This window comes from Onychostoma macrolepis, chromosome 07, assembly GCF_012432095.1.
Source record: "Onychostoma macrolepis isolate SWU-2019 chromosome 07, ASM1243209v1, whole genome shotgun sequence".
Lineage (NCBI taxonomy): Eukaryota > Metazoa > Chordata > Actinopteri > Cypriniformes > Cyprinidae > Onychostoma > Onychostoma macrolepis.
This window is the reverse complement of record NC_081161.1, coordinates 30,037,854-30,056,963: the sequence shown is the minus strand read 5'-3', so window position 1 is coordinate 30,056,963 and position 19,110 is coordinate 30,037,854. Positions and strand designations below refer to the sequence as shown.

General features: G+C 37.7%; 1 protein-coding gene across 2 annotated transcripts in view; it reads right to left on the bottom strand.

Moving 5' to 3' along the window:
- The window catches only part of igdcc4 (immunoglobulin superfamily, DCC subclass, member 4), an 85,184-nt gene that overhangs the window by 18,839 nt on the left and 47,235 nt on the right, over positions 1-19,110 (bottom strand). For both annotated transcript variants that reach the window (XM_058780900.1, XM_058780901.1), the window contains 7 exons: positions 13,455-13,588; positions 7,339-7,470; positions 5,783-5,935; positions 4,268-4,678; positions 3,017-3,181; positions 1,479-1,616; positions 282-446 (listed from right to left, as the gene is read on the bottom strand). In XM_058780900.1, coding sequence (XP_058636883.1) covers positions 282-446; positions 1,479-1,616; positions 3,017-3,181; positions 4,268-4,678; positions 5,783-5,935; positions 7,339-7,470; positions 13,455-13,588 — 1,298 coding nt within the window. The remainder of the gene's footprint in view (positions 1-281; positions 447-1,478; positions 1,617-3,016; positions 3,182-4,267; positions 4,679-5,782; positions 5,936-7,338; positions 7,471-13,454; positions 13,589-19,110) is intronic.

Sequence of the window (19,110 nt, the reverse complement as noted above, 5' to 3'; positions counted from 1 at the left end):
GCATGTGGTGACATATGCTTACTTGAGTTTTTGATTTTTGTACTGTGTCTGATTATGCAGTACATGTCGACATCACTAGAAAATCACTATTTAGTCTGAAGTTAACCAAAAATGTATACAATCTTGGTGATTGCGTGACCAGTGGGATGGTCAGTGTTGTTTAAGGGGATCAACGGCCCTCCGGCCGCCCCTTGGAGGCACCACTGCATATAAGTTTAACCTTGTGCGAGTTGAAACTGCTATCAGTGTGCATATAGTGCATCGTGTTTGTGTTTACTCACCCTGAGTAAGGTTTGGTGTGTGGTGGGAGGCCCACTCAGAAGACTGACTGAACCCAGCTCGCGTTCCCGCCGCAATCCGGAGCTGGTACGTTTGATTTGGTTTCAGATCCCTTAGAGTCACCTGCGTCTCATTCCCACCCACTTCCACTGAGTAGATGTGATCCACTGGAGGGCACACACACACAAACACGTGCCCGAAAATAAGTATGTCAGTGAAAATCATTTCTGCAGCTGGCTGATAAAGAAGCACGAACAATGAATGCCTGAATTGAGTTTGCTTCTGTCTCTCATTCTGTGTCACAGGCCATCAGACCGAATCTGTCTTTTGTTCCACCTTTATTGCTGTTCATTAAGCATCCAGAGCTCTAATAGAGCAGGAGCAATCAGCCATGTCTTTGTCATTCAGCTCAAAATACCCCAGACATGCCTGCTGCCCTACTAGCGACTACAGATAATGCACAAAGCTGCGAATTCAGCAGCCAACATGTATTTATCATGTTTCAAGGTCAAGGTCAAGGTCACATCTCAACCCTATAAATTCTACTGTAACATATTTTATATGACAATTTCAAAGGCCTCCAAATTTGCTGAAATACCTGCTGTATACAATCTACTACATACCTTTGTCGTCTGATTGATAGGTTGTACTTTTTAGCAAGTAAAAGGCCTTTTAGTTTAATTCTAAAAACGCCCCCTTAAGGTCATGGTACACATGTCCCCACTACAAGATATATGATCATAAAACGAAGCATTTAAATATCCTAAGAGTTACTTGTAGAGAGAGAGAGAGAGAGAAAGATTGAATGACATCATGTCTATCTGTCTATCATACTGTTATGATCTCACTGACTTACATAAGAATCAAAATTTTATCTTACTTTTGGCTATATATATATATATATATATATATATATATCAACAACTGCACAAAACTGCATTTTTTGAGCCTTTGAACAAAGTGTATGTTTTTTTTCTCCTCAAGTATGAGCTCCATATTAGCCATAAAATTCTGATGTATCAAACATGATACTCAACAAAAACACGTGTAAACATTTTTTTTTTTTTTTTTTACTATTTTTTGTAAAGGTTCAATAAATTCTTCCATTTAAAAAAAAAAGATTTGTCTGACTATTAATTCATATGTCAGGCTTTACGAGGCTAAAACGAACACGAGGTCAGTAGGTGGCGCTGTCTTACCCTGCTCCAGCACTCTGTAGTCTATGCGGTAGCGTGTGATGGCTCCGCGGCTCAGCTGTGAGGACAGAGGCAGCCACATGGCTCTGATATCAGTGGGAGATGTGCTCAGCAGGGACAGCTGTGGAGAAGCGCTGGGAACTGCAGAGAACACAAAGCAAAGAAAGATTTACAAAACATGATGTTGATGATAAATGATGTACTACACACTATGCATTTATACTATGTACTACATACTCTGTCGTCTAGTGTATTCATTTTATAAGGTTATTTTATCACCCAGCATTGAAGTCGAATAGCCCCTCCCATTGCACTACGTTAGGAAAGCTGCAACACTTGAGTGTCCAAAATTCCACGCTTTGTTTTTTCAGTTAAATAAATGTATCATTCGGGTATTTGATACTTCATAATGGCACAGAATAGTGCAAAAGTATGCACATTAGGATGCACCTAGTTTCTATTGCACAGAGAGGTCATTTATTTTTCTCTGGCCACCAGAGGGCACTCATATGAACGAAAATTGCTATTATGTATCAACCTCATTTTGCTACACAAAATTAGGCTATTTTCTGTAAATGTGCTAGGCTTCCTATTCATCAGGTGCTACAGGTAAATAACCAGAAGAATAAAAAAGTGCAGCAAACAGTAAAACTATTTGCACTTACAAACCAGTGCATTTACGATTATGGTAATAAATTAAAATAATATGATTACAAATAGGAGTCTGCAACATCAAGCAGCATAACAGGCAGTTTTTTGTACAGCTAAAATAATTGGAAGTGGCTGGCACTGAAAATCTTGCACATTCAATTAAAAATTGGCAGTGCCAGCTCTTATGTTAAAAAAATTGTGGATAGCACCAAATGAAATAGCAATCTGTTCGTTTCAGAAATGCTGTGAGTTTGCCATTTTGCCATTGTCATTCCATCTCTGAATATTTTATTCCATCTTTCAAATTAGCATTGTAATCAAAATTGCACTAAAAAACAATGGTTAAGTCTAGCACATTGCATACAGCATTTACAGTATGTGAGGTGTTACATAATAGTTATTAGTAGGCTGTTCATGTATTCCATGCATAAACCATGCAGATTGTACATAGCATACACACTTGAGGTGTAACCTTTAGTAAGGCAGAAAACCAAGTGTGCTTTTGTGGCAATTAGTCAATTCACATTGCTTTGCATTTAAAGGAATAATTCACCCAAAAATGAAAATTTTGTCATCATTTACTCACCCTCGTGTCGTTCCAAACCTGTATGAGTTTCTATCTTATGTTGAACATAAAAGAAGGTATTTTGAAGTATGCTGGTAACCAAACAGTTGATGGTCCCCATTGACTTCCATAGTATTTCTTTCCCTATGGAAGTCAATGGAGACCAACAACTGTTTGGTACTTCCAAATTCTTTTGTGTTCAACATAAGAAAGAAACCTGTACAGATTTTGAATGACATGAGGGTGAGTAAAAGATGACCAGGTTTTCATTTTTGGGTGAATTATTTCTTTAAAACCTGACCCCTCCCCATTAGACAGTGCTCACCGTCCTCCAGCGTCTCCACTGTAACGGGCTGTGACGGGCGGCTGGCGCCCATGGGCGAGTAGGCCACTACATAGAAGGTGTAGGCTGTGTGAGGGAGCAGCTCCTTTACGTGCAGCTCTGTTGTGTCGTTATTCACCGCAAACTGATATTCCATGTTTTCTGAGCCTGTCAACACACAAATAGTGCATTTGCTTTTTAAACATTTGATCTAAGCCAAAATATTTTTTCTGACAGTCCTTGTGTGTATGTGTATCTTAACGAAGGGAAGCGTGACCCCATCAATAACAGCCGGAGCTTACATATGGCTTGTGGTTCTGTACAGCCGCGATCTATGAAGTGGATTGGCTTCGATAAAGTAATGAGACAGGATTTTTCTCTGTGGACTGATCCACTTAAGCTGGCTACACTCAGTGTAATGAGAAACACTGCAGGTCAAACAGGGACTCCAGGAACTTCCACTAACAAAACAGAATAGTGCTCACAGAAAGTTTTTTTTTAATTTGAGAACAAATTAATGTTCTTTAAAATTAAACCACTGTTATTATAGTATTATTTCTATACTATTATAGCATTTATCAGTTTATTTCACATTTCACTTATTTTCAAATTTCCAGTTTTCAGTTTATTTTTAGTAACTTTATGCACTTTTGTAAATTTTTCTATTTAGTTCTAATTTATTTGTAGTATAGTTTTAGTCATTTTAGTTCTTCAGTTTAGCATAATTATTGACTATATGGCAATGTGTAGTTGAAGGGTTAGTTCACCCAAAATTTAAAATCCTGTCATTAATTACTCACCCTTGTGTCTTTCAACAATTCTTCTCTTCCGTGTCACCATTATCGAGAGTAGCACAAAGCTTCGTAAAATTATGGTTAAACCACTGATGTCACATGAACTGTTCTACCAATGTCCTCACTACATTTCTGTGTCTGGGAACATTTCAGTTGCGTTGCTGTCTACGCAGGGTCAGAAAGCTCTCAGATTTCATTAACAATATCTTAATTTGTGTTCTGAAGATGAACAAAGGTCTTACAGGTTTGGAATGACATGAGGTTGAGTAATTAATGAAATTTAGTTTTTTTTGGGTGAACTAACCCTTTAAGTATATATTATGCATTTTGCATTAGTATTTTATAAATATTAATTGATATGTTTCAACATTATAAATTATCTCACCATTAGGCAATAGAATGGTATTTCTTTTCTCCCCATTCTGAAATTTTAAATACATAAAAACACACTTTCTCTCACCTGCTGTGCGTTGGTAGTGTACTGAAAACCCAATGATCTGGTCACTATTATGTTCAGGTGGGTCCCAGGTGAGCAGGGCAGAAGTGCTAGAGTAGGGTATGGCCGACACATGACGAGGAGGACTAGGCAGACCCTCCCTTACGATGACGGACAGTTTGGCAGTGGCACAGGCGGTGCCCAGGCTGTTGGCAGCAATACACTGGTAGTATCCCGCATCGTCCAGCCGCAGTTGGTTGATGAGCAGAACTCCAGGGTTCTGAGTCTTAACCCGGGCATTAGACTGGACCAGTTCTCCATTCTTCAGCCAGCGCAGAGCAGGGGGAGGGTCACCAGAACTATTACACACAAACCGAGCCGTATTCCCCCGGGACAGGGACACCGCCTCTGGGGGCTGGAGGATGACTGGTGGAGCTGGGCAAAATGACAGTGAAAAAAACAGTGGGAAAAGTGAAGAAAATCATGTGTAAATCAACCAACGGGAAAAAAACCACTCCATTACAGACAAAATTAGTCAAATTGTAGGTTCAAAAATGTCAGGAAGCTATAAACTTATTTTAACATCATTTTTCAAAGACAAAAAATATACTACTATCCCCGCAAAACAGAAGGGCATTGATTAGATGAAGCCTCCTCTAGTGCATAAAAAGCTTCTTGCTGTAAAGGTTGGAGCATATTTTTTAGAGGAATAATTATTTTGTACTTCCATGCAGAACATTTCTTGTCTGTTTTATGTTTTTGGTTGAGATTGCTTCCAATTAAATAAGTCTTCCTTATGAAAAGTCTTCATTTCCCAAGCACCTAGCAAGATCAAAAGATCAGTCACTGCATTTAGTGTATGCATGGCCACAAACGTTCCTCAACGATCTGACCACAACACACAGTTGGAGTTGTTGTTCAAACGACCTCAAGATTCCACTTAAATATGCAGTTCAGAAACAGTGATCTTGATCCTTGTGAATCTTCCAGTGACCTTTTTTTTTTTAATTTTAAGTGGACAATATGTATACGTATCTTGCTTGATAAAATATGCATCTGTTTTGGACAAACACAAGTACAATAAGTACAACCTAAACTAATAAACAATAGTACTGCCATAAGGGTTTTGCTACCATGGTGTGTATGGTATATATAATTTATATATACCATCTATGAATTTTACATCCAGTCAGCAAGGTCAGCAACCATCTGTTTCTTTTTACCAGAAAGCTTATTGAATTTACTCCTGGTGACGAGGGGATTTTATAATACATTTTATAACGCAGGGAAAGAGAAACTGGCAACTACACAGTTCCTGAAGAAACTTTGAAAACTAAAACTTAACAGCCATTAAAACTACTAGCCATTGTTTTATGCTTGATAAATAAGGTGTACAGCTTCCCATATGTTTGATTCACTGATTCTGATTCAATCAATAAAGACTCATTGTATATTTTGTTGTATTTACAATCCCTCAGTAACGTATCCAGTATTAATTCAGAATATGCAGGATCCATTAAAAGGAAAACACACAATTACCCAGTACTCGGAGTTCAGCGGGAGATGAGACAAAATCTCTGGTCTTGGGTTTGTTGGCACGACACACATATACTCCAGCATGGTGACTGCGGGTGTCAGGAATCACTAGGTTGGTTGCCAAGACAACCACATCTGTAGCTATAGGCTTCCCATCTATGCATCCCAAAGGAGTGGTTGTGTAAAAAGAGGGCAAAATGAAAAAGAAAATGGAAAATCAATTAATCAAGACTGAGTAAGCAGGAACATTTAAACTTTTAAGTATACAGATGTCAATATGAAAAATAGCACCCTTGAAGAAGCTTTATTTTATGATTAAACCACGTCATTAGGTGGTCTCATGTACTATCAAAATAAATATGAAATAAAAAATAATAATAAAAATGTTAATTTGCTAAATGAATAGTTAAAAGGAATGGCAACGTTTAATTTTGCCATCAATTACTCCCCCTCATGTTGTTCCAAATGCAAATGTAATGCAATTACAATGAATTGGGCCAAAGGTTTAATATTCCAATAAAGGAAGAAAACAGCAGCACAAGTGTCCATACATTTCTCATTCTGTAACCCATGCCTGAAAGAAAGTCTTTTGTGTCTGAAACAACATGAGGGTCAAAAAATGATCACAGATTTCCAATGTTGGAACTATGATGGTGTGCAATGCATATCAAAACCCAGCAGAGGTCAGTACAGCACTGGAGGAGGTACGGCATGCATTAATGATTCCTAGACACTGACCGTCTGCGGCTGCCATATTAGAGCTCAAACAAAGAAAAAAGACACCTCATGAATTTTTACAACATCTTGTAAATTTTTCATGAAACCTAATGAGAATAATGCTCTCAGTTATACAGTCTTGGCATTATTGTGGGGAAAGAGGACAAAATGAGGTCCGTAATGAACCTGAATGGAGGCAGTAACAGTGGGGGTGAAGGGTGGGAGTGTAGTTGGGGTGTCTGCTGCAGCAAAGCCACATGTCTATAAAGCAAACGTATAAGCTAACCTAAAAAATCACAATTTTTGTGGTTCATTTACATTGTCCTATGTAAGCACTCAAAGTTCATAGTGAACACAGCACTAATTAAATTTTGGTCATTCAGCTGACACTTTTATCCAATACAACAATGCACGTATTTCAAGCACATCGTCTCCTCTTCAACCAGGGGTTTAAGTTCTTTACTCAAAGGCACAGCAATGATTTAAAAAATTTGGATCTACCGGAGTTTGAACCTACTAGGCTCTCCTTCTCCTGTTTAAATCTATATTGTGTGCCTTGGTCCACAAGGGTCCAACTATTTTTGGTTTGGGGTATTTAAATCTTAATTTGACATATTCAATCCTGATTGGACAATACCAATCAGGTGGGGTGACGTTCTTGTTTATGGGCCAAGTTCAGGCACAATGTACAGGCTAGGTACACGTGCAGACTCCTAAAAACCTTCAACTTGTCAGTTAGCCTAGATCTGTCAACAGAAGCACTTTCAGTTCGTACAGTAGACTGGGCTACAGATGTGTGTGTGTGTGTGTGTGTGTGTAATATATTTGTGTTTGCGTCTTACCCTGTCTGCTCCATGATACGAAAGGTTTGGGTTCACCCTGAGCCATGCACTCCATCACAGCCGGACGACCCATGACCACTGTAGAGTTCCGCGGTGGAGCCACAATCACCACCTCACTCTCCTGAGACAGACCTGCAGAGACAGATAATAAGTGTGTGTTTGTGTACAGAACAAGAGAGTGTTCACCACCAGGCACAAGTGGTTTGCTTGAGTGAAAGCAGCATTAGGTGAAGCAACTGACCTGACAGAGGACACCGTTTCCTCTTTTGCTCACAGGAAGTGAGAGAGACAGAGAAAGAGCGAGATAGGATTGAGGTGAGGAGGAAAGATTGTGATGAAGAGATTGAGACAGTCAAAGAGAGGCTAACTTTAAGGCCAAAGAGGATAGGTGTCATTATATATATATATATATATATATATATATATATATTTACGCTATACATAATTAAAGTTTATCATTTTATTCAGCTTGGGTGCATTAAATTGATCAAAAGTGACAATAAAGATATTTGTTACAAAAGTTTTCTAATTCAATTAAATGTTGTTTCTGTGAACTTTCTATTAGATTTTATTATTTTTATCATAGAATCCTGAAAAATATTTATCACAATTTTAACAAAAATGTAAAACAGCACAACTGTTTTTAACATTTAAATTAATAAGAAATTTAGCTTGAGCACAAAATCAGCATCAGTTAGCTGCTAAAAATTTAGCGTTGCCATCACAAGAATACATTTTAAAATAAAAAAATAAAATAAAATAAAAATCTAAAAGTAAAACGTAATTCAAAAATTATAATAATTTTTATCAATATTACTGTTTTACTGTAATTTTAGTCAAATAAATGCAGCCTTGTTTAAAAAAAACAAGCTTGTTATAAAAAATCTTACAACCCGAATTCCAGAAATGTTGGGACGTTTTTAAAATTTGAATAAAATGAAAACTAAAAGAATTTCACATGAGCCAATATTTTATTCATAATAGAACATGGATAACATAACAAATGTTTAAACTGAGAAATTTTACAATTTTATGCACAAAACGAGCTCATTTCAAATTTGATGCCTTCTACAGGTCTTGAAATAGTTGGAACGGGGGCATGTTTACCATGGTGTAGCATCTCCTCTTCTTACCGTATGCACTTATGCACCACAATACCATCAGAGATTAATGGCTTTTGAACTGAACGCTGATAACATGCGGGAAGGTCTCCCTCCTCTTTAGCCCGGACGACACGGCGTGCGTTATTTCCAACAAGAATGTCAAATTTGGACTCGTCTGACCATAGAACACTTTTCCACTTTGAAACAGTCCATTTTAAATGAGCCTTGGCCCACAGGACACGACAGTGCTTCTGGACCATATTCACATATGGCTTCCATTTTGCATGACAGAGCTTTAGTTAGCATCTGCAGATGGCACGGCGGATTGTGTTTACCGACAGTGGTTTCTGGAAGTATTCCTGGGCCCATTTAGTAATGTCAATGACAGAATCATGCTGATGAGTGATGCAGTGTCGTCTGAGGGCCTGAAGACCATGGGCATCCAACAGAGTTCTTCAGCCTTGTCCCTTACGCACAGAGATTTCTCCAGTTTCTGCAAAGCCTTTGCAATTTGACGTTGAGGAACGTTGTTTTTAAAGTATTCCACAATCTTTTTACGCACTCTTTCACAGATTGGAGAGCCTCTGCCTCTCTAAGACATCCATTTTATAGCTAATCATGTTACAGACCAGATTTCAATTAACTTAATTAGCTAGATGTTCTCCCAGCTGAATCTTTTCAAAATTTCTTGCTTTTTCTTTGGCAGGCATCAAATTTGAAATGAGCTCATTTGGTGGATAAAAGTGTAAAATTTCTCAGTTTAAACATTTGTTATGTTCTCTATGTTGTATTGTGAATAAAATATTGGCTCATGTGATTTGAAAGTCTTTTAGTTTTTATTTTATTCAAATTTAAAAAATGTCCCAACATTTCCGGAATTTGGGTCGTACAACCCCAAATGGTAGTGTATTTATATGAATTCAGTAGACACCCCCACAGATCACATGAAGTAAAACATAAGCGTGCAGCTATGGATACGGTATGACGGTCATAAATTAATCACTCTGATTACATACAGCAGCAATCACATATGCATGAGAGCACAGGGATTTAAAATGGGTCAGATTTCTGTGGCTACAGGGTGCACCACGTAAAAGCAAGTGTGTGTGTGTGTCTGTATTTAAGCAGGCACACCAGTGGATGTGCGCCTGTGGTTAAAACAACAACGATACTGACAACAGCAGACCACTACAGACCACGAATACCCACTTGAACAACAGCAAAAGTTTGCTCATATGGCTTTTTCTAGATAAAGTGAGTGTGTAACAAAATATTCAGTATCAAGCAGAACGCTGATGAGCCAAACTACAGCCTCACATTGCAATGAGATGAGATGCCTGCTTCACACACACATAAAGACTGGTACTGTGTACTTGAGCTGTCTGGTCTCAGGGGCAAAAGATGCATTGCATTCACAGAGCAAAACTACAATTTCCTCAAGGTGAAGATTGCTCTCTTTCAATCTGTCTTTCTCTCAATTCAGCATGATTTTATTGGCATGACTGTAAATATTAAATATTGACAAAGCTGAGGATGTATGTAAAAATAGAACAACACATTAAAAGGTAACTTAAGTTAGACAACACATAACATAATATCTTACGTGAATGACTGAAGTGCTTATGTAAAAATAAAGGCCATTTGCATTACATAAGATGTCTACATATACACGCAGACACACAGGGTCACCATGGTGAAGAAAAGTGTACAGAAAACATACTGGGATAATGCATATTTAGTCACAGACTTTCAGACTGTGATGTGAAAACATATCTAGCAGCCAGTGTTGCTCTATGTCCTTCTCCTGTCATGAACGAAAAGCTGCTTGGGGTTCTTCAATTCTTTGCAAATGTAATAATAAAAGAAAAACAATGAGAAGACAGATTAATGAAAAAATATTAATTGTGTTCAATGAATCTCTCAAATTCTCCTTTTTTCTCATACTAGTTTTCTTTCTTTCGCTCATCCTAGATTTCTCTCATTCCATCTCTATCTCTAAAGGTGCAGTCCTATTAACAAAATTTTGAGGAAACTCCACAGACAAAAAAGGTGACATTGTTAAAGGTGCCATAGAATGCATTGATACAGTATTTTAAATTGTTCTCTGATATCTACATAGAAGGTATGTGGCTTAGGTAAGGGCAAAAAATCTCCAGAAACGGTTTTAAATGTCCATTTAAACCCTAGGATTTCTCCCTAGAATGAAACGGTCTGTTATTGGCTTATTTGGCAGGGTCATGAATAATAATGAGCTCTGCTCTGATTGGCTGTTTCACAGTGCTGTTCAATGTTGAGCTCTGCTCTGATTGGCTGTTTCATAGTGCGGCTCATTTCAATAACTCACAGCAAGAAGGAAACACAGGGAGGAAAATATATATTTAAATACTTTCTCTTACAGTTATATCGTCGGGTAATTATACTGTATATAAAATGTGGGCATCAGGGAGCCGTTATTAATACGCGAGGCATTGAAACTGCTTTTGAACGATCGGTCGATCGCGTTATAGTTTCACTTTCAAGATACGCGATCGCACTAACTCTGTTTATACTATGGAGCGGCAGCACTTACCACACATTTTATAAGATCAGATGCTTGTCAGTGGTGCTCAGGATCTGTAAATCATTCGCCATCATCCTCATCTCTCCTTACTCTGTTTATGTGGTAAGTGAAATCTTATGTACTGTAACAGGCTACAGCTAGCAAGCAGCTAACCATGTCCCTTTAGTGGCTCGCGTTATTTTAGTAGAACGCGTTATTTGCTTTCCGTGCCTTTCTGAATACACACAAACCCATCCCTGCACTTCACATCCCCTGCACAGCCTGGAACATAACATTTATTTCCATGATCTCCCATTTTCACTGTTGTCCTCGCTTGTTTCTTTACAATACCTGCACAACTTCTGATGATTCGACTGTGTAGGTTCGGCTGGCCTCGAACATGGGCGGGTTTATGCAAATGTTGGGGGCGTAGTGATCCAGACTGTTGCGTCACAGTCGGTGTTATGTTCTGATTCGCCTATTTATCAGTGGTCTTTTTTATTCACGAGATTCACATAAGGAGGAGGAAACTATGGTGTTTGAGGCTCACGGTATGTCATTTCCATGTACAGAACTGTTATTATTTAACTATGCCAAGGTAAAGACAGTTTTTCATTCTATGGCAGCTTTAAAACTTTAGCAATACATGAAGCACAGCTCACATAGAAGTCACTTTCAGCATCTTTTTCGTTTTCGTCCATAAAAAGAGAGAGAAGAAGCTTTATGAAGCAATTGATACAAATAAAAAGGACTGAAAGAGTAAATGGGAGTAAAAGAGAAGAAGAAGGAAAAAGATGAATATGGAACAATTAGAGAGATGGCTTAAAAGATGAATGTGTGAGATGGAAAACACACACACAGAAAATCATAGAAACATAATGGAAATGAGCGAAGGTCAGCATGGAGATTTAAGTCTTTCAGAGGTGTGTGTGTGTGTGTGTGTGTGTGTGTGAAGAGGGTTAAAGGCTCAGACTGACTTCATGGCATTACCGATCTGTCTCCCTCATCTTCCCACACTCCCTTTTATTTCATTTAGTTCTTTATCTCTCTAGCCTTCTCTGTCTCTGTCTTTGTTCCTCATCTCATTCCTCTCTTCCATCCCTTCTTTTGCCCCCTCCATTTCATCAGCCGAGCAGCCTTAAGGACAGCAGGAAATCAATTCTGCCTGCAACACAGACCACCTCTGCAGAGGGCACTTTAACACACACACATACACACACACACACACACAACATTGAAAGTGCCACTGCAGATATCCAAACTTTGCTTCAAACAAAAAGACTGGAGGAGAACCACAAAACTGGTATTTTTTTCACAATTTAAGGAGTCATTTCATAAGGAATCATATTTCCATTATTCTTCTGATATAAAAATTGCTCAGAGTATTGTGAAAATATACTGTAACTGTCATTTAGAAATCTGAAATTTGCATCAACGACCACTTATTTTTACACATCAGGACCATTCAGTGTTCAGAAATCTGGTCATTCATCACAGTACAGTAATCCGCTTATTAACCTGCCATGTAATGAATATTGTTTCTGGCCTCCACTCTGTTTCATTTGGGAATACTATCTCAACAACCATTTTTCTGCACTTCATTTATAGCTCACATTAAAGGTAAGCTTTTAAAAACTCATGATGTACACAATGGCCTCCAGGCTTAAGGCATCCCAGACACCAATATTTGAATGATTCAGAAAAGATGAATCACTGTCTGGCCAGTGGAGATTTCGGTATGGAGATAAAGGTTTGAATCATGACATTTTGGTAGTATTACAGCACATTGTGAGTGTATATTACCACCTTATGCTGTGATTGTGATGTGTGACATCAGCCAAGTGGATTGGGGGGAAAACAGAATAGATATTACCATTGGTAAACACCATAAGAACCAATGATAAGTAAAATGCAAGTCGGCATTACTTTTAAACAAGGTTTCTGATCTGATTTCAGTCTGATATTAACAGTCAAAGACAAGGCAATTAAAAACCACACTGGCAAACCAGCAAAGTTCATTTCACATACAAAAAGGCTACACTTTAAGAAAAATATGGTCCAATATATTGTGTTAATATATTAAAAATTTTCTGTATTGATTTTTAAAAGGTGATTTGAATTACTCATTGCACTGTGTTGTGTTTAAGGGCTGAAGGAAATGTCTGAAAAACTTGGCAATTGTCTGCCAGGACATTACCCATTTTTCTATATTTTTTTCATACAGTGCACTTGGATAGAAAAACAGACTAACGAAATAACAAAGTTATGTTATATGACAACTAGCACTTTTAAGTACAACTCAGAAAAATAATTCTGGTTTATAATGAATTTTCCAGGAATGCACTCACTGACTTCTTGAATGTACAGGACCATGTGAGTCAGAGAGATGAGGTGAATGGAGTTATATGTGAGTGCATGTGAAATATGGATCGTGAAGAATCGAAGGTAATTGGGAACAGGTCTTTGTGTTATACCTGCGCTAACTGAGAGCGAAGCATCTTGGCTGAAGCGCTTGCGGGCAGAGTTGAAGGCCACGCAGCGGTACATGCCTTCGTCTTCTTTAGTGACCCCTAAAATCTGCAGCACCCCATTGGGAAGAGATATGTACCTGTGTGAGAGACAAAGAGATTAGCATTAGCATTTCTAAATCACCCGAAAACATCAATATATGTGTGTTTATTTGCTATTCTTCTAAACTGAAGCTACTCTTAAGTCTTAGGAGGCCAGCAATCTGCTACATTCAAGTGCTACACAGCTCAGAGCAACATATAAAGAGGCACTATACACAAACACGATCCACACTGCAGAAATAACATAGCGGGGGAGTGAAAAATGGCAGAGAAAAGAAGCAGAAACGAGAGTCTAATCTACAGATGTAGGAGAACAAACCAATATGGCAACTTGTATCTTCAAAAGTCAATTCCTCTCTTTCACTCGCTCTGTTTGTGGTAGCGAGGTCAGGTTGCAGTGCTAATATTCATTCCATAGTCATCTCTCTCCCCCAGAGACCGCTTTCAAATCCCCTTTTCATTCAGGACCCATATTATACACCATTAATCTTGTAGACTCATCCCCAAGAGCAAGACACTCTGACAGAAAGGCCACAAAGACCAAGGTTGGGTGAATTCATCCACATGTGAGTGCGAGCGGGTTGAAATCGGGTGCGTGTGACTCGCTACTGTAGAATTCATTGTTGCTGAGAGAGTTCAGCTGAGGACACGTCTACACCAGAGCTACACCTCCAGCGGCACAGCACCGCCTCAGCTGCGCTCGGGATGTAAATGAGAGAGTGACTGCAGCAGCCGCCAGAACACGACAGCGTGTATTAATGCACGGCTAATGTGCAAGTGTGTTCTCATTAATATGGAGAGGGGCTGTGAATACAAAAGACACTTTTTACGGACACAAAAGGAAGCATCTGAAGCAGACAGGGAATAATCTCGGAGGCACGTTTTCCAACAATCTGTCTCGCTTTTTAAGTTGGATCTCATTTGTAATTCCAAACTGCTTGAGACAAAAGCACTGTAAGAGGTCAGAGACTTTGTGTGAAGATGCAGTGACAAATTTCTCAAGACTACTAGAACCTCTACTACCTCTGCTGTGCATACAACCTTAATTAACAAGCTCATATCTAATGAGTGATAAACAGATGGTAAACAGATTGGTAAGGGTAAACACATCTGGCTAGCTGTCTGTAAAATAGTGTCAAAATCTCAAATAGAATGTAAATGTTTTTTTTGTTTTTTTTTAATTACAAGTTTATATACACTACCGTTCAAAAATTTGGGGTTAGTAAGATTTTAAAAGTTGTTGAAAGAAGTCTCTGATGCGCACCATGGCTGCAGTTATTTGATCACATTAAACAGTAATATTGTACAATATTATTACAATTTAAAATAATTTTTCTATTTGAACATATTTTAAAATGTAATTTATTCCCGTGATGGCAAAGCCTAATTTTCAGCAGTCATTACTCCAGTTACTCTTCAGTGTCTCATGATCCTTTAGAAATCACTCTAATATGCTGATTTAGCTGATTTAATGTTGAAAACAGTAGTTCTGATTAATATTTTGGTAGAAGCCATCATAGGATTCATTGAATGGAAGGTTAAAAAACAGCATTTATTTGAAATAAAAATCTGTTGTAACAATCTTCATTTTTGCAACAAAACTTTAGTTTACATATCATTACTGAATAAAAAGATTTTTTCCCAATCAGTGGGTTTTTATAAACTACTTTACCTGACTGGATAAAATCATGAAGGTCCACCCCTAAACCTAGCACCCAGTAAGTCAGAGCAAATCAGGTAAAGCAGTAGAAAAAAAGTCCACAAATTAATTAGTCAACACCCCCAGCCGACTGCAGAGATATATATTTGGTTGAAGCAATGGCAAAAAGGCTAGTGCTTGTGGGGACCTGGGTTCAAGTTCGGCTTGGGTCAGGTCTCAATCTATAGTTCCCCCTCTATCTCTGCTTTCCTGTCCATTATCCATTGTCTCATCCAATAAAAACAAAAAGCCAAAAAAAAAAAAAAATGTAACTCAAACCTCAATTTGATGACATTTGATGTACATCATTGCACAGTTGCTGCCATATGCAGAGAAATATTTCTCGGTGGATTCCTCAATAGAAATCGACAGTGGATGATGAAATCTCTAAATGATGCAATCAGAAGACATTTTCATAAAATTCTCTGTGTCCTTATTTGACATTTCAAAATGTCTTTCCTTTTCGCTTTGCACATTTTCCTAAGCATTAACTCTTGAAAATATCAAGCCTGCCCTTCTCCAAACAATCCATTAGGTATAAAAAATCTGATGCACAAAAGCTGTAAAGTACACTCTCAGAAATAAAGGTACAAAAGCTGTCACTGGGGCGGTACCTTTTCAAAAGGTACATGTTTGTACCTAAAGGGTCCATTTTGGTACCTTAAAGGTACATATTAGTACTTAAAGTCTACATATTTGAACCTAATAGGTACAAAAGTGTACCTTTTGAAAAGGTACCGCCCCAGTGACCGCTTTTGTACCTTTATTTCTGAGAGTGTACGATTTCTTTGTACAAAAACAGACACAAATATAGCTGCATGCAGCGATTACCGGGGCCAAGCCCTGTTTGGACATTTTTGGCCTGTTTGAACGTTGGGACTTTATTTGGATACTTTTAAACATTGCACATGGTTTCCACGGTTAAACACTTAACACATGGTTAAACACCCCTTATGAAAATTAACCATGTTTTTTTTGTAGTAACCATGGTTTAACTATGGTTTTTGTAGTAAAACAATAGTAACTACAAAATGAACCATGGTTTTTATAGTTAAACCATAGTAACTACAAAATAAACCATGGTTTTAGCACAGTAACCATAGTTAAACTATGGTTTTTGTAGTAAAACCACAGTAACTACATAATAAACCATAGTTTAACTATGGTTTTTGTAGTAAAACCACAGTAACTACATAATAAACCATTATTTAACTATGGTTTTTGTAGTAAAACCATAGTAACTACAAAATGAACCATGGTTTTACTACAGTAACCATAGTTAAACTATGTTTTTTGTAGTAAAACCATAGCAACTACATAATAAACCATGGTTTAACTATGGTTTTAGTAGTAAAACCATAGTAACTATGAAATTAATCATGGTTTTACTGCAGTAACCATGATTTATCTATAGTTTTTGTAGAAAACCATAATTGCAAAATGAACTATGGTTTATATAACTGTAGTAAAACCATGGTATCAGAACCATGGTTTTTTAAAACCATGGTTTGCACCAAAAAAAACACGGTTACTACAGTCATGGTTAACTACTGTTTTACTATAGTAAAACCATGGTTAATTTTCGTAAGGGACTAGCTACACATTGAATTTGTATAGAATCTTCAAAGCTATGGCCTTTTGATTTACACAGATTCTGAATCTCCATAATTCAAGTGACTCAACTCAAAATTAAGATTTTGTATATAAATATGTACCATTTAATAAGCTTAGATGAGATCATACTTTGAAAAGCACAACATCTGGAAAAGAAGCAACTTCAGCATCATTTCTTGCCACAGCAAACATGCTGGTCTGGACATGTGTGACACTGGATTCAAACCCATGACCCAACGGTTCGAGAAACAGTGGCTTAGCAGAGCACGCCACTCAGTTGACGCACTTTTACTGGGCTGCAGAGGAAAGGTTTAGATGTGAGAATGAGCTCCCCAATATAGTTCTTTAGCATTTTAACCAGCGTAATATGCAAAGTTAATTTAATTGTAACGCAGCTTATGGTTAACTTGATAGCTGAAGAGTCACATTAAATAGTATGGTAACTGATTAGCCTGTAACTTATTAGCATGCTAAGCTTACGAGCAAAAGACGACAAACACGGGCACAGTCAACTTTCGAGAGGTATTTCTCGGGAACGGAAATATTAAAAAATTAGTGAATATCAAAAATCTGTTCAGTCATTTCTGTGTGGCTCAGTCCAAAGATCATATGATCAGATTTTGGACAAAATTGAACAAAATTTGTAGGAAGAGTAGCAATAAAAATGTTTTTAATTTACTTCAATATGGCTGACAGGCACATTCATGGAAAATGACAAATGAGACAGCATCAGAATCGGCATAACCAAGGGAATTAAATTATATTAAAACAATATCATTTGAGCAATGTTTTCAAAAGTTAAACAAAGTTTAAACAAAGATGAATAAAAAAAAATCTGTTCAGTCATTTCTGTGCGTCTCAGTCCAAATATCATCTGATCCAATTTTGGGAAGAATTGGACAAATTTTGAAGGAGGAGCAGCAAAAACAAAGAATACTGTACTTTTTAAAATGGCCGCTACTGTAATGGGTGGAGTCTTAATGTAAGCTATTGACTGTGATCAGCATGAAGAGAGTAATCAGGTGTACTAAGTTTCATTTTTCTAGAATTAGGGGTTCAGGAGTTATTACCATTTAAATTTTTAATTTTTGAACTGGTGGTGGCGCTATAGAGTTGGTTCTAGAGACCCCAAATTTGGTCAGATCACTATTCATGGCCATCTCTACAACTGTGCCAATTTTCATAATTTTCCTATGTTCCCTTCATAGGGCTGCCATAGACTCCCATTGGACGAAAATAAAATCATACAATTTCAATAGGGGCTACAGCCCATTCTGGGCTTGGCCCCTAATTAAATGTGTGTTAATGAGCAATATTAAAATATTATGTGGCTGGATATGTGGCATGTGGCAAAAGACATCAAATACCTCTTTTTCACTGGGGCTGGTGCCAGAGCTCATTCAGAACCGCTCACGGCAGGGAGCAGAACCCTCTACGTCATCAAAATGTGACCAGACTCGCTTGTTATCTCTTGCAGATGAAGAGCATTGATCTGTTCTGCCGACCACTGCTGAACTGACAAATTCAATTGTTGTGGTAATGTTTTTAGTTTACCTGAACTCTGATGGCTTTTAAAAATGGCCCCTTTCAAACTGCGGTCTGTAGTGGAAGCTCTGCATAATATTGTCATACTGTAGTTTCCCTTGTTCAAGATAAGGTGTCAGGTCCAGTTCGGAATTTGGACAATGGCCTAGTGGAAAAGCACAGCCCGGTTCCCAAATGGTTCTCTGGCACCAGCCTTGGTGGAAAAGCCATTAAAGATTGATTTTAAAAACTGCAATGCTTCCCAAGGATACCAGAATGGAATCGGGTAATGTCCATTCTCAGCGTCGAAAGAAAAAACTATGATTATCTATGTACTTTATGCTACACACCTACATCTCTCTATGTGCAAGTGTTTTATGTGTATGTGAGAGTGAGAGAAAGAGAGATGCATTTTCTTATTATAAAACAAAAAAAGACACTCTTCAACAAAGAGACTGAGAATAAAAACAAAAAATACCATACATAGAGAAATCTCACCAGCTTTCTAAAGCATAACATGTTTTGCTCCTGAATTTTTCAAACAGATAATCAGTAGCCAATTGCCCTTTATGTCCTTTAATCCAATCAAGTTAGGAGTTCGGCAAATGGAAAATATCAAAGATCTTGCATGCAGCCATCTGCAAAAACAAAATCAGAACTCAAAATAATGCACTATAAAGCAAGGCCATACTAGGACCATATATATTAATTATAATTAAACAT